This window comes from Dromiciops gliroides, chromosome 3 (assembly GCF_019393635.1).
Source record: "Dromiciops gliroides isolate mDroGli1 chromosome 3, mDroGli1.pri, whole genome shotgun sequence".
Classification (NCBI taxonomy): domain Eukaryota; kingdom Metazoa; phylum Chordata; class Mammalia; order Microbiotheria; family Microbiotheriidae; genus Dromiciops; species Dromiciops gliroides.
Window position 1 is genome coordinate 371091710 of NC_057863.1, and position 17440 is coordinate 371109149.

At 34.8% G+C, this 17440-nt stretch overlaps 1 protein-coding gene across 1 annotated transcript in view; it reads left to right on the top strand.

Moving 5' to 3' along the window:
* LRP1B (LDL receptor related protein 1B) overlaps nt 1-17440 on the top strand; it is a 2279180-nt gene that overhangs the window by 1936348 nt on the left and 325392 nt on the right. The window contains 2 exon segments of the mRNA XM_043994810.1: nt 13286-13474; nt 14465-14613. Coding sequence (XP_043850745.1) covers nt 13286-13474; nt 14465-14613 — 338 coding nt within the window.

Here is a 17440-nt window from a genome sequence, read left to right on the forward strand (position 1 = left end):
TTCTTACAGATATAGTACTTTGAGGATTACTGAATGATTAGAAAACAAATTATACAAATATTAACAAGAGAAAGAACTAGGAAATTATTCACAAGAAGCTAATCTGTTCTTTTAAGATAACAAAAATTCATTGTGTAAATATTTTCAACTTTTTTTACACAATATCTAGCACCATGTGTCATAGCTAAGGAGTTTAACAAGTCTTTTTTAATAAAAACTATTTTGTAGGAATTTTCCCTTTTGAGTCATACTTAAAACTTCTTCATCTTTGCCCACTTATCTATTCCCCATCATTCACTTAATTTCTACTCATTGTCTTTTCCTTTCACAACTTACAAAGTATATTAGCTATTTATTTGCCCAACTACCATGGGTCATTCACTGTCTAAAGCAAAGGTTGTGTGTATTTTTTTAAATTAATTGGTACACAAGTTTTGGGTAAGCGTGTTATTTATTTATCAATATTATAACAATAAAGGATTGACCATGTATCTCCCTAACTTCTCATGGTCTCAGACGACATGGTAGAGAATGCAGGGAGAAAGTTTCAGCATGTCAGTTAACAAGAGCAAAAGAAAAATCCCAAAAGACCCATGATGTCTCCCAGAGAGATAGCATGTGGTCTCAAGGACACCCCAAAAAGCTCAGAAGAACTAGAAGTCCCAGCACACTCTCCATCCAGGGACTTTTTATCCTCTTTCATAGAGGTGCGTCATTATACATTGATCAAAGCTAATTGGTTAGCATCATTCAATTCCATCTGTTGACATGACTTGAAGGTAGTCTACATTAAAATGAACTCTATGAAGTACATCAGGGAAAAGAATGTAAAAGCCCCTCACTGAAGTTGTTTTAGGCAAAGTCCATTATGTAGGTGTGGTTTAAACCCATCAGTCCACTGATCTAGACAAAAGAATCTGTCTCCATTCCTTTTGTTCCCTTAGATTTGTCCCAGATGAGATTTCATGGAGTTTTTTTGAGGAGAATGGGACTTTCTAGAGATGTGGGGAGAAAGGACTGAAGTCTGGGTCCCCCAAGAAATTGATTAATAATTATTATTTTTCTTACATCTGGGGTCTATGATTTTTTTTTTACTGTTTTGACAACTGTATTTCAATGTAATCGGTTTCCTTTGTAATTCATTGTATTTTATTTTATCCATTTGAAAACATCATTCTGTGTAGTTGTTAAGAGGCTTTACCAGACTGCCCAAGCAGGCTTCTATACCACACAAAATTTAGGGATCCTTGCCTTAAAGCATCCCTTCACATCTTATCTACTCATTTAAACTTACTTATTGATCTACTGGTTTTAAATATTTTTCGCTATACTTTCTATAAAGAATATAAATTCTTTCCTGTATTTCTCTCTCTCCTTATTTCTTTTTTTTCTTTGGGAAGCTATCCTTTTAAAAAAAAAAAGTAGTTTCCCTGTTTTCCTTTATCATCCAGATAAAATTAAGAGTCTTAGGAAGCAAAGTTTACATAATTACACTACTCCCACTGTTGTAAATCCATTCATTGAGTTGAGAGAAATCAAACAGCAGCAAGATATATGGTTCTTCATCTCCTCTGAGGGCAGTCATTGCCTTTCCATCCCCTTATTCTCTGGTATTCAATAAAGTACATTCACCAAAACTTTTGGCCATAAAAATAATTTTTTAAAAATTTATGTACTCAGTCATTATGCTAATTGATGGGGATACAAAGAAAGGCAAAAATGAGGCTCCATTCTCTAGGAGCTCATAGCTAAAACAAGCTACATACAGGATAAGGTGGAACAGTTTCCTAGGGTTTATTGTGAGGATCAAACAGAATTTTTTAAAGCACTTGGCTAACCTTACATTTCATAAATGCTAGCTATTATTATTAGTTATGATGTTTTATACTTTTCTAAGTGTTTTTTCCCCATAGCATCATAGTGTTACACATATAAAGCTGGAAGACAACTTAGAAGCCAATGAGTTGAATCCCATCATTTTATAGATGATAAAACTGAGTGGGAGAAAGTTTGAATGACATGCTCGTGGTTGTGCAGCTAGTATAGGTCTGAGACAGGATTTGAATTCAAATCTTCCAGACTCCTCAACTAATTTTACTTGTGAAATAAGATGATCATTACATATATAAAAGATAGAAAGAAATTAATAGGATTTAGAGGTGGAAAGGACCTTAGAAATCATTTAGAACAATTTTCTGATTTTACAAATGGGGAAATTGTGGCTGCTAGAAAGAAAGGAAGTGACTTGTTCAAGGTCACATATAAAGTAAGTGTAAGAGCAGAGATTCAAGGCCAGGTTTTGCATTTCTTTACGTTTCACCACATTGGCTCAAGTGATTGGACCAAGATTACACAGGGAATTAATAATGAAGGCAAAACAAGAACCCAAATTTCCTGACTACTGTTCCAATGCTTATATTAGACTAGTGGGTATTTTTAAGGCTTTGAGGCATCTACTTTACTTCTTCATCTAATACAGATTGTAACTCTTCTGCCTCTGAATTTTTACTGCCTGCTTAACCTTGGGCAGATCACTGAATTTTTCTAAACCTCAGTTTCCTCAAGTGTAAAATTGGGGAGTGGGATGCATTTGGATTGCACGGCCTGTGAGTTCTTTTCCAGCTCTAGGACATATAGTGCATAGAGCAGTGGACTTGAGTCAATATTCAGCTTCAGCCAATCACTGTGTCTCTTTACATGTCATTTAACTTCTGTTTGCCTCAGTTCTGTTTTGCCTCAGTTCTTCAAATGCTAAATGGGATAATAATAGCATAGCATCTAACTCCCAGGATTATTGTGAGGATCAAATGAGATAATATTTATAAAGGCATTAGCACAGTTCCTGGCATTTAGTACATAATATGTGCTTAATAAATTGTTGTTTTCCTTCCTAGAATACTCTGATTTTCTGTGGTCAATGAAATCTGTCACCTCAAGGCCAACCTTCTGGTGATGAGTTTCTTTGTGTTTAGCTACACTTTCACCCAAGCAAGAAATAGCAAACTTGTATATTCTTTTGGAATAGATCTCAAGAATCCAGGGTCACATTATAAGGCATCAAGGATAGAATTTTGGTGGAGAAAACTATGCTGGCATTCACCAAACACTAATTTGAATACCTACTTTGTATAAGGGCTTATATATTTATCTTTTTTGTGATATTAACATGCTTTTATAAAATATACAAAATATCTTTGTTCATTGAAAACACTGTAGTATATATAATATTTAATGAATGTCTCCGTAGTTAAATGACCCTTCCCATTGATGGGGTAGAAGTGACTTTGAGAATATGTTGATAATGCTGCTTTATCCATTCATGTTTTGTTTTCATAAATGTCATCATCCATATGTGAAGAGAGTTATATGGGATCTAGTGTTCCTTCCAGTTCCTAAATCTGTGATTAATCAATCAACTTAAGTATTTACTATATTCTGGGCACTGTTATAGCTACTGGAATAAAAATACAATGAATTTAATAATTACTATCTGTAAGGAGCTTACATTCTATGACCTCATGTATTCCATGTGCTTGGTTAGTGCTGAGGCCATTCATGGAAATTGGAGAGCAAATGATGATGGAGCAGTAATATCCAGCTTGCTCTCCATTCTTGTCCCAATTGTCAGGTCTATTTGAAGTGCCAATACTCAGGATCATTGTGGAATAGCACAATAGTTACATAAATACTTCTAGTGAAGACATCAGGACCCAAGATCATAGGACCCACATGTGTTTCTTAGCCATAAGAACTCCAACTCATTTGTTACAGATGAAATAAAAAGACCTATAAAGACAATTTGCTTAAGGAGAAAAGCAAGAGGAAAAGGGGGGGGGGAGAAGAAGTTTTCTAAAGGACCAGAACAAAGGTACTTCCAGAAAAATGGTGATAAACAGGAAAGTTTCACTAAAATTTGAACCAGTCAGTAAAGAATCCTGAAAGAAGGCCCAGATGGTGGAGGCTATAGAGAAGAAGTGCTGATATCATATAATATGACAAATATTTGTTAAGTAGATACTCTGTGCTAGGTACTCTGATAAACTTTAGGTCCTCACCACAAGAAATAATTTTCTCACAGAAAATGTGGGGAACTTGAGGCCCTTTCTCAGAAAGTGACAGGACAAGTGTGTCAGATAGAAGTATCATATGAATCAATGAATAAAAGTTCTGTCTATTGAAAGGTCCAAATTAGATTTAGATTCCTTTACTCTACAAATAAGAGCTAAAGAAGTCAATTCCAAAGGCCTGGAAAATAAAGACTCTGACAAGCCAAATTCATGACAAGAGAACTAGAATTAAGGTAATATCAGACCCATGAAGAAGCTAGGCAGGAGGAAATTCAGAAGTAGACCAAATGTCTTGTTATTGGTACTGACAATCAGGATTAAACTCAAAAGATTTTCAAAGCACACAGCACTTCCCCTTTTCCCCTTCTGTTATTGTACTTTCCCCCGCACCTACCTAAGAAATTTCTTTTAAAATACTCGAGAGGAGTTTGCTGTGGAGATTATGGAATAAGTCAAAGAATTTGAAAAAAGAAGCAAAAAAACCCAACTAAACAAAAAAATCCTTATGATTTTCCTGCCTCAGGGCTTTTAGCAATTAGGGAAGTACAAAGAACTACAGGAAGTGGTGGTATCACAAACACAAAAGATTGAGACTACATAAATGTGTGGAGAGAGCTGACATTCAAGTGAAATGTCTTTATGAGGGTGGAATTCTAAGGTGAACTAGTAGAAGGAAAGTTACTCAGCAACCTTGGATTTTAGTACTGTAACACCTTTATTACCAGTCATAACAAAAAGTTTACTGTGTTAAATGCTAGCTAAAGGAAGCTAGTTTGTTCTCTTTGATGGAAGCTCTCCAATTTTGGAATAATTACTAAATCAGTCAAATGTTAAAATCAAATAATCATGACTTGAGGAAATCATTTTTTTTGTCTGAAGAAAAGATTGGTTTGCTCTCTGTACTTAAATGACATTAAACTCATCAATAACAAATATTTATTGAGTGTCTAATATAAGCAATGTATTGTTCTAGATGCTGGCAATTAGAAAAAAATACAGGATGTTGGTTTTGTCCTTAAGGAGTTTATAGTCTATTTGGAGAGAAAAGATACAGACCTCATGATAATAGGAAGTAATAGATAAATGATACATGATTTGTGTAAATCAAAAGGTCAAAGAATTTCTCAAAAGGAAGAAATCACCTTGGGATGACAAAATCGGGTGTGTGTTCAGAGACTGCCAATGAGAGTGTATCTTTGGAGACCTCATAAAGAATTTGACCTTCCAACTGGTTTTGGAGGAATGAGTTAGAACATAATGAGAGGTATTACAGTCTGAGTGAATGATAAAATGAGTAGATGTAAGAAAGCATTCCCCAGTCAGGAATCAGTATGTCAGCAGTGTTTATTGTCTAGAATCAATGGGAAATAAACTTGAAAAGAGAATTTGGGGCTAGGATTGTAAACACCAAATTGAATTAATGAATGAAACCACATTCATGACATGCTTATTAACATGACAAGTACTGTGTTAAGAGCTGGGAATACAAATCAAAAAGTGAGTCTATCTCAGCCACAAACGAGCTTATGTTCTATTAGAGTAAGATACATTTAGAGGAATGATAGCCATAAAGGAGTGTATCTGACAAGTCACAGGGATGTGGAATTGACCAGCTAAAAAAACGATTCATAAGTCATTTCAAGGGAAAACTATAACAATGCTTTGATTCCTGAACCTGGAACAAGAGATGAAAGTATTCATGGGGTTCATGTGTGGTGGCAGGAAGGATGGCAGCAAACTCAGGTTGGATGAGTAGATGGATGTGAATTTCTATTTTATTTTTGAGTTGGATTTGTAATTTATTTTGTTTGCATTGGGGAACGATTTAAAATTTTGGAACAGGGCAGAGGCATGTATGATATTTTAGGAGGATTGATATAGCATCATGTGTAACAATAGAGTAGGTATAAAGAGAAGGACCAAATATGGTGAAAATATTTTAAAAGGGCTCTCAGCACAGTTGTGAAGTGATGGTCATGAGTAGAGTAATTGATTGTATTAGGAATTCAAAGGAAGGAAGACATTTGAAATATATTATGAAAGAAAAACAGGCATATGACTGTATTCCAGGTCAAAATTTGAATTCTTTTTTTTTTAAGTAAACTTGAAAAAGCCATGAAGTAACTATAGAGTGCTTTATTAATGATTTATGTGTTTTGTCATTAAAAAGCCTCTTCCCTCTCCCCACAACTCAATCCAGAATTGAATCTTTGATAGGGAAAAATAACAATGAAAGAATTTAGCATTTTCAGAAGCTAAATATAAAAACAGCATACCCTAATAACAACAAGAGAAGGGGGAAAAACCCCTCTAGAATTCCCATTTTAGGGTTTGTTCTTTCATAGCTGGTAAAACTTTTTCATTTAAGATTTTTACAAAGACACAATTTAGCTCATGAAAACATCTCAAAAGCTTCTATGATTATGTTAATGAATCTCCAGGGAAAGCTGGATATAGAATAATTGTCTAAAAGGATATGTGAGGCCTTAAAATAGATATGGAAGAAAGCTTAAATGAAAAAACAAAAGGACTGAAGACATAAATCCAAACTGTAAAACCACTGGGCAAAAGTTCATTACTGCCTATAGGCAAGAAGTATAATTGTCTACCTGTCAAATACGCATGAAATTTTAATCTCAACCATCCATAATTATTGTGTATTTGGCCTATTTTCTTAGAGTGTGTTCAAATTAGACGAGCATAAAATATAAAATTATAATAACATTAACAAGAAACACACTTGAAGACTATGACTAGACATTGAACAAAAACTGAATAATCAATACTATTAATAATTGAGGGTCTCTGCCTTTGAGGAGACACTTGTGACCAAATTGTAATATCAGTTGTCTGCCCTTTTGTTTATCATAATCACTCAGTTCCCTACTCAGCACAAGGCTACAGTCTGACTGAAAGGAAAATATTTCCCCAAAAGATTATTTCTCTGAATGGCCTGGGTCCTATATCATATCTATTCTTCTGACAGGATTATTCTCCAAGCAAAGAGGTATAAGGAAACAAAAACAGTCTCCTTTCCTATTGGAAATTCCTGTTGGAATCTCTACAATAAATATTGCTAATGTACAAAATAGAGATTACTAAATTATTTCTGACCACAGTTTGCAACTTTTTCAATGAGACTTTAAAAACCTGTTAAAGCACCTGTTAAATTTTACCCAAGTACTTATGGTTGCCCTAATTATTGGGGTTCATTGTTTGATTGGGTGTGGATATTCTTACAATTATTTTTCACAGTTCTTTATTAATTAGTCAGTTTATGTTCCAGAATTTACTTTTCTAAAGCAGAGTAATCATGTTTTTTGCAGTTACTCTGTCTTATTTTTCTTAGATCCTCTGAATTCCAGCATTTGTGAGGCTTCTTGATGTTCACTGCACATCTCCCACTCAAACTCTCACTTTCCTTATGTGTTTCTTTTTGCCGCCTCCCACTGCCTAGCAAATTAATTTTTTTTCAACATAATTGCCCAAACTCTAACTTTTCACACTGCTACACTTCATTAGAAATAGAAGCTTTTTCCCATGGATCTTTTTCAGCAGCTCCCAAAGGCAAAAGCCACATTTGTCATACTCTGCATCAGACTATTTTCTTGCACATTGATCTCCCAAGGAGAGATCCTGGTGTACAGGCATATGATTTTTTCGCTCAGAATAATTTCTGATTGATTTTCAACATCCTCAGGGTGTTTTCTACTATAGATAGAATTCATATCAGATAAATGGATAAATAAATAAACAAACAGCATTTATTTATAATAATTATTAAACAATTACTCCATAGAGTCCTGAGCAGATAGATAGACCACCTCTGTTGTGGGAATTGGCAATCTTGATAGAGATAAACAAGAAATAAAGCATGGAGTGATTTTTTTTGAAGCTGACCTGAGCTAAAGCCAAAATAAAAATCAACTACAAATTTTCTCCTTAGATTCTCCTCCATTCATTGTCTATTCTACTAATTAAATTCCATGCAACACCTTGGATACCTCTCTTATTTGAGTTTGCATATTGTTTGATATATCTAACCTTTAGATGTACATTTGCAGTGGTTCTTAACACAAATTTACATCTGATTTTGTCTTTCTCCCAGAAGAAATGATTTTTTTGCATAGTACTTATGTTTGATGCCATTGAGAAAGCCAGGATTTATACAAAATAGAAAATGTGCAGGGAAGCTAAAAGTTTGAAAAAGTGCTTGAGACAAGCCTGGCCTTCACTGCCAAAATAAAGCAATGAGTTGAGTCAAGCAGATTGTCACTTATTAGCAAGTTAACTCATTTCTTTCATTCTTTTTAAAGATGTCGAGCTTATACAGAGGATATATACATCTGGGAACTGTCTTTGTTTTAAGTTGAGCATGGATTTTTCTAGAGCAGGGCTTCTTAAACTTTTTCCAGTCATGATCCCTTTTTGTGTGAGAAATTGTTGTGGGACTCTGCATAGAAAGGAATATAATATATGTATGCATTACCTTTTACTATTGCCAATTTTTTGTGACCCCCACATTGTTACACAATCCCACATGAGGTTGTAACCCACAGTTTAAGAAACTTTTTTCTAGAGGACAATAAGTTCATTTTGGTTATATAATTCTGGTGAGTTTCTTAGATTAGAGGCAAGGTTGTGCAGTTGGGGGAGGGAGGGGAAACAAAATAAACAAATAAATACATAAGCAATTAAACAAAGAACATGATTAAGGGGAATGATTTTAATTTGCCATGGAACCTTGGTACTTTTTAGACAGCATCCAGGTGACATAGTGGATAGAGTACCAAGCCTGGAGTCAGGAAGACTCACTTTCCAAGTTCAAATCTAGCATCAGACCCTTACTAGCTATGTGGGCAAGTCATGCAATCCTATTTGCCTCATTTTCCTCATCTATAAAATGCCTGGAGAAGGAAATGACAAACTACTCTAGTATCTTTGCCAAGAAAACCTTAAATGGGGTTACAAAGACATAACTAAAAGGACTGAACAACAACAAAACTTGAATTTCCCTTATTCTCAGTGTCCTCATCTCAGAAATGGGTTTTCTGATGCTTATATTACCTTCCTCAAAGAGATATTGGCATTATGCGATAGGATGGATCATGGACCCAGAGAGAATGTTGAAGCTCATCCAATCCAACATTCTCCTCTCATGGATGAGCAAAAGGAAGCCCCAAAAGGTGAAATTATTTACTTAAAGTTACATGATTGAGAAATAGCAGACCTGGGATTCCACCTCAGGTCTCATGACAGCAGAACTGTTTCCACTGCACCATTGTCAGCAAAGCATTTCTTCAAACAGTATATAAATGTGAGCTATCATCATGATTATTACTCCTATGACCAGCATTGAAGATAGCATTCTTGTCTCGGACCTAATCTCTAAGAGGCATCACTGATCTCTAAAAGGAGGTGTTGCTATGTTCCTTCCTTTCAAAACCATTTATTAAATCTCTGGTATGTGAAAACATTATGTTAAGTAGTAGAAAAGACACAAGGAAAATTAACACAAGATTCTGGCTCTTATAGCATTTTCAGTGTATTGGGAAAAATATGAAACATGCAAAAATGGTAATACTATGCATTAAATATATGAAAGGGCAAACAAGAATATAATCAGAGCACTAAAATGTTATACAATAAAGATACGGATACAAGATTGGAGAAAGGAAAGATTATGTTTGTCTAGAACGGATTTCATGGAAGAGGTGGCATTTGTTCTGGGTAGATCATATTTTTCAAGCTTTAGAATATTCTGTTAGGTAGAAGGCATCCCATGCATAGTGCATGATTTAAATAAACACGGTTGATTTTGCAGGAGCTTATTAAGTCATTTCATTTGTGTCCAAATTTGCATGACCTCATTTGGGGGTTTTCTTGACAAAGTTACTGGAGTATGTGAAAAAATAATTATTAATAATAAACTTCTTGGGAACCCAGAGACCTAGTTAAATCTCTTTCTTCCCCTCACCCCATAAAGTTCAATTCTTGAGCAAGTTCTAATCTTGTCAGGGCCTGTCCAAGGGTACAAAAGAAATGGAGATTGATTTTTTTATTTAGCTAAATTGAGGTGATGAGATTAAATTATACCTGGACTTCCCTTTGCCCTTCAGAGATGGTCTTTTGCACACTCCCCCCTTATGTCATCTATAGAGCTAATTTTAATTTGGACCACCCTCAAGTCAGGTCAACAAATGGAATTGAATGATGCTAACCAATTTGCTTTGATCAATGTATAATGACCCACCTCTGTCAAAAGAGAATAAAAAGCCTTAATCATGGAGGTCACCATCTTGGCTCGTGGTCTTGGCTTGGAATTCGATCACTTGGCACTCTTGCTCTTAGGCCTTGAGACCACATGTGGTCTCTCTGAAAGACAGCATGATTCTTCTGTGGATTTTCTTCTACTTGTGCTAACTGCCACATGGTCAATTATTTACTGGTATCTCTATCTCTGTCTCTGTCTCTGTATAGATATAGAGATATATGTATATATATGTATATGTGTTTATACATACACATATACACACATTATATGTACACACATATATATACACACACATAAATATGTATACTATATATGATATTACATTAATATCATATATATGATATTAATTAATAATAAATGTTTACTGCCAAAACAGGGGGAATAGCTATTAATATATAAGTAGCAAATAATTTTAGGAATTACAATTTAGCAACAATAATTTAAAAAACACAAGTGGTTTGCCATTTCCTTCTCCAGTTCATTTTACAGATGAGGAAAATGAGGTAAATAGGGTGAAATGACTTGGCCAGGTTCACACAGCTAGTAGATGTATGAGGCTAGATTTGAACTCAGGTCTTCACTGTATCTACTGTGCCACATTGCTTCTAGGACCTTAGATCAGTTAAAAGAGAATGGGATGAAATAAGGATGGAGAAGTGGGGGTGGGGGCAGTAGATTATAGAGGAACTTGTGTATTAGGCTAAGTAGTTTGAAGCTTATTTATTAGCCAAAATAAATATATTGCTTTATGGTAAAATACTACACCACTTGATTTTCCTTTTTGATGGTTAAAATTTGTTCTTTTTTCACAATATTACCTTTTTCATAATTTCATAATGTTACCTAATATAAGTCCTTGCAATTCTTTCTTATTTTGTTTGGGGAATAAGCCTAGTTCCAGGTATGAGGTTACTGTTAGCTTGATTGTATAATCAAAAAAAATAGTTGACATGAAAGCCTGTGTGTCTCAAGCCTGGAACAACATATAGAGGGCTGGACTTGGAGACAGGAAGCAATTGGTTTAGGGCCTTCCTCTGACAAATAGTGTCTATGTAACTATGGCCAGGTATTTTCAGTAACCCAGACAATTCCACATGACCATAAACTGCAAACAAGTTAGTTGCTGATATGCTTCAGTGATGAGTTTCCATGACAATGTCCCAATTTCTTTATCAGAAACTGTGCCCCCAGATCTCCCAGAACCAAATCACAGAACCACTTACAAAATTTCATCAACACCACCCACCCCCTAGTCCTAGGTCATTCCAAAGATCTGAGTCTCTGTTTGATCCATGATCCCTACAACTTTCCTATTATTTCATTCAAACATAGAACCTATTTGCACTCCATTAAAGTCTGCTAGACATACACTTAGGGATATTGAAAGCATACAACCTAGATGTTAATTTTTTTTTAATCCCTGAAATGTACAGGACCTGTTTTGTAATATCCCTTTTCCTTCCTACCCCTGTGAGTTCTGTTTGGGCTGTACATGATTAATGATAACCATAAGCTACCTACCACAAATTCTCTAATCAGCCCTAACTCATCTGAATGAAAATCATAAATCAGCAGATTTGTAAATGCCTACTCCTCAGGTGACAATGTAAATTCTCTGAGTAATTGTTCCCCCAAAGGCTGGAAGACTCCCTAGAAATCATGGCTTATATTTGAAATTTTGACAGTTCTTAAGTCATTATAGAGTGAGGAATATGGCACTACTTTAATGTACAGTCATTAAAATATAAATAATGGAAAGCATGAATACTTCTGAAATAGGACTTTTTTTTCCTCACCAGATACACTTATTTTTAAACTGTACTTACCTTTGGTTCACTATCCAAACATATTTTCTTTTGCTTATTTCAACAATTGATTCATACTCATGTAAATTGCTTGTCGAAGTTGAGTTTATCATAGATTTAGAATTTCTTTTCTAAATTGTAATTCCCTAAAGGATGATTGAATAAAGATCCACCATTCCTTGAATAGTATTAAATTTGATTACTGAGGGCTTTTCTAAGACATAAAATTTGATTTATTTTTTCTTCAAAATTAATTTATAAACAGAAAACTATGTAATATTGAGGCCCTTAACCTCCCCATATCCCCTCCTAGCATTCCAAACACAAATTTTTTTGTTTAAAATGGTTTTCATATGTCGCTTTTTCTAAACCTAAGAAGAATTAGAATATAGTTTACTGTCCCAATATCATTTAAAAGCTCACTGTTAGATCTACTCCTAATCTATGCATACTTACACTATTCACATAAATTTAATGAACAAAATTATAAGCACTATCCAAGAAAATCCATTTTGCTCCAGATAGTATTCAACTAGGCACCTGGTATTGTGGTATTTATTATAAAGTGATGAATTTTGTTTTTGTTTTTTTGTGCTTTTGTTTGTTTATTTTTCCAGAGTTCATCTTACCAAAAATAATTTATGAAAAATTGTAGCTAATTGATACAGTAGCACCAAAGTTACTGTATTTTTCAGGATATATGCTTGACTAACAGTCAAGTTGATGTCCCATCTTTGACAGTTTAGAAACTTTGTTTTCTTTAAGATGTAAAAAAGCTCCCATTATGACTTTTAGTTTGTAGTTTACTATAATTGCACATATAAGTTGATATCATATGTAATGCTAATAATTCCTTTTAAGTGTTATTTATTTAGTATGAAGTAGTTAACTCCTTAACAAAAATTCATTCATTCTCTTCCTAGTAGTGGGACCAGCTTAGTATAAGCAAACAGAGCCCATGTGCCCAAACCTGCATTCTCTTAACTGGTAATAAAGAACCCTGCAGGCTTGACAGGTTGTCACGGCAATTATTCACATGAAGTTATGTAGCAGTTGTATCTGTCAGCCCATGCAGTATTGAATATTTTAACTGGCAGTCTTCCAAGACCGAACATTAATCTTACCATCTCCTATTACAGTCCCTAATCAAGATATTCCAGGGGTGATTGCACTAACATTGTTTGAAGACTACATCTACTGGACTGACGGGAAAACCAAGTCACTCAGCCGTGCCCATAAAACCTCGGGAGCAGACAGACTATCCCTGATTAACTCATGGCATACCATAACAGATATCCAGGTGTATCATTCTTATAGACAACCTGATGGTAATTATTCTTTCCATGCTTTCCATAAATGCATCAACACTTTCCACTCACATCTCATTTCTGATTCTGCCAAAGGTTAAGTATGAAGTTTTATCAATGATTACCATAGTTTCCATTATTTACAGCTTTTATGAGTGAATTCAGCTTGTACTCAGTGAAATTATTAGGAAATCCTTTGAAGAAACTAATGATGTTTCAAATAACTATTGGATTGTTAAAATGATATTATTCTAAAAGTCAAGCCGGCCAAAGGAAATGAGAGTATACTTCAGAAGCCCAATTATGCTGAAAAATAGTGAGAGTTTTCATAATCCTCTAAATTAATGATATTTAAGAAACTCTGGACCTAACTTAATCAAAGTCAACCAATGTTTAATAAGTGCTTTTTATACATAAAGCACTGTACTAGGCACTGGGAATTCAGATATACACACATATACAGAAATACCTGCCCTCAGGGAGATTGCATTCTATTGGGGAATATGAGTCTTCTGGTATTGGTTTAATATTATGAGAATCACTGACATTTAACATGCATTAAAAAGATGTCCTACTTATATAAAACCAATGACTCATCTATATTAGCAAATCACCTAAAGTTGAATAAAAGATAAGTGATACACTATTGATTCTTGTATTTTTAATTTTACTTTTATACTTAGAAACATATAGAAATCTCCATTTCAAGTGCTTATAGTACTCTGTATAAGTTTCAGAAGGAAAGTTTTGTTTTTTAATGTAATGTAAATACTCTAGTCTACAAGTGGTTTTTTAAGCTCCTTCATCGTAAAATCAAATGTAATTTTTGCTCATTGCTGCTTTTTTTAGAAGTTAAATTAGATTAACAGTCCTGATGATATGCTATCTCTTGATTACCAGATTCCTTGAAATATTTGTGATCCTTAAAATGTTTTGTACTATTCTCCCACCTGCCAATTTTCCAAATCTTGAATACTAAATCATACTATTTTTTTTTTCATTTTCCTACAGTTGCTAAACATATCTGTATGCTAAACAATGGAGGCTGTAGTCATCTGTGTCTCTTAGCCCCTGGCAGAACATATACTTGTGCATGCCCCACAAACTTTTACCTTGCAGCTGATAACAAGACCTGCCTTTCAAACTGTACAGCCAGTCAGGTAAGTAGAGTGTTGAGAAGTTGCTCCATGGGATATAGGGATAAGTTCTTAATTCCCCTTTCTTTTACTATTTCTTTAGACGGAAAGAGGGGAGGGAGGGAGGGAAGGAGGGAGGAAGAAAGGAAGGCAGGAAGGAAGGCAGACAGACAAGAAGGAAGGAAGGAAACAAGCAAGGAAGGAAGGAAGAAAAAATACCAAATAAACTAATATATTCTGCTTGGTGTGGTATTAGAAGATATTGGGTGTAGAGAGGTACATAGAATGAGTTGGGGAAAACATGGTAGAAACCAATTTACTATGTGATGAGAGTGGGACTTGAAGAACTGGTAAATGTACCTGGAAACAAAAAGAAAAAGGAGGGGAGAAAGATTTTCCAAATGTTCCATCAATGTACTATAGAATGAACAACAAATTTTACTATATTTGTTATACATATTTAAAGTGAGATTTTAAAAATTCAAATATCTAATTTTTCTTGCTAAAGCCTCAATTATCTGTATAATACGTGATTAATAATGTCCCACTACCACCTGAGGCCATCCATTTCATTTTCAGAAAGCTCTAATTGTTAGGAAATCGTTCTTTATGTCAAGTCTAAATATACTTCTCACTGCTTCCACTCATTACTCCTAGAGCTGCCCTCTGGGCCTAAACAGAAAAACTCTAATCCTGTTTCTACATGATAGTCCTTTAAATACTTGTAGACAATTACAATGATGTATCTTATAAGTATTCTACTATCCCTTTGAACAGTTTCTTATTTTGAATGTTTTCAAACCAAATCATAACCAGGGAGAGGTAACTGGGTTTTGTCAGAATATCAGTATCCACAAAGGTACACTCCCTTTCCAAAGTAAACCTCTTATTTGCCCTTCTTCCCTGTGACCCCACACTACCCCACACACTTCTGCCTGCTTCTGCCACAAAGTATAGGCATCACCTAACCCAAAGGCACCCCTGCCATTCTCAGAGTGATGTCTCTCTCCAGGAGTCTGCCTTTCTACCATTACTTTGTCCCCATTTCTGTGCAAATGCTGTTGATTGGGGTTGTAAGGGAAACAACAAAGGCTAGACCATACTGGTTTTAAAAGTATATAATCTTCCATATTTAAGATGTTGGCACATTGGCTTCATCATTAGCTGGTTATTTTATTCATAGCACTATTAGTGTTAGTAACACCCTTTACATTGGTTGATTTGTAAATAACCAATTGATTGGGGAAGGTCAGTGGCACAGTGAGTCAGCTCTGGAGTCAGGAAGACTGGAGTTCAAATTTCACATCAGACACTAGCTATGTGACCTGGGGCAAGTCACTTTTGCCTCAGTTCCTCATCTATAAAATGAGCTGCAAAAGGGAATGGAAAACCAACCACTCCAGTATCTTTGCCAAAAACAACAACAACAACAACAACAACAACAACAACAACAACAAAAAACCCCAATTGGGGTCACAAAGAGTCAGAAATGACTGAATAACAAAAAATAATACTATTCAGAATGATTTTTGTTTTGACAATTACTACCCTGGGAATAAAGATGGGGGTAGAGCCAAGATAGCAAAGTAAAGAAGAAACTTGCTTGAACTTTCCCAAATTTACCTCTAAACAACTATAAGATATTGCCTTCCAAATGAATTCTGGAGTGACAGAACCAAGAAAAGAACAGGGTAAAACACTGTTATATCCCAAGACAACTTAGAAGGTCAGTAGAAAAAAAATCTGTCTCACTGAGGTAAAGGGGAAATGCAGTTTAACAGAGGTAGAATAAGGGCAAGTCAGCAGCCAGGCCTGAAGCCCCAGGACGGACTTGTGGCCCCATGCTAAAAGCTTTGAATAGGTCACCCTCCAACTCAGAAGCAGAACCCAACTTTATCATAAAAATCATGAAGTAAGCTGGAAAAATGATAAAAAACAAAGAAAATATGGGGAAAATGATATACAAAAATTCACTGATGAAAACAACTCCTTAAAAATTAGAATTGGCCAAATGGAAAAGGAACTACAAAAGCTCAATGAAAAAAAAAATTCCTTAAAAATTAGAATTGGTTAAGTGGAAGCTAATGATTCCATGAGACATTAAGAAACAATAAAACAAAATAAAAAGAATGAAAAAATATAAGAAAATATGAAATATCTCATTGGAAAAATAATTGACCGGGAAATAGATTGAAGAGATATAATTTAAGAATTATTGTACTACCTGAAAGCCAAGATCAAAAAAAAGCAACATGGATATCATATTTCCAGAAGTTATCAAGGAAAACTATCCTGATGTCCTGGAATAAGAGGATAAAATACAAATCAAATGAATCCATTGATCACTTTCTGAAAGAGATTCCCAAAATGAGAACTCCAAAGAATATTATAACAAAATTCCAGAGCTATCAGGTCAAGGAGCAAATACTTCAAGCAGCCAGAAGGAAACAATACAAATATTCTAGAGTCACAGTCAATACTATATAGGATTTAGCAGATTTTACATTACAGGACTGGAGGGCTTGAAATGTGATACTCTGGAAGGCAAAGGAGCTAGGTTTACAACCAAGAATCGCCCCCTACCCAGTAAAACTGAGTCTAATCATTCATGGGGAAAAGAAATAGGGGACATTTTTTTCTGTTTAGAATTTTATTTTCCAAATTAGATGTAAAAACAAATTTTTACATCAATTTTTAAAAACGTTTTGTTCCAACTTCTCTTCCTCCCTCCCTTCCCACCCCCCCAATCCCAAGAACTCAAGCAGTTCAATATAAGTTATACATGAGCAGTCATGGAAAACATCTCCACATTAGCTAGGTTGTGAGAGAAAACAGATAAAAACAAAACTTC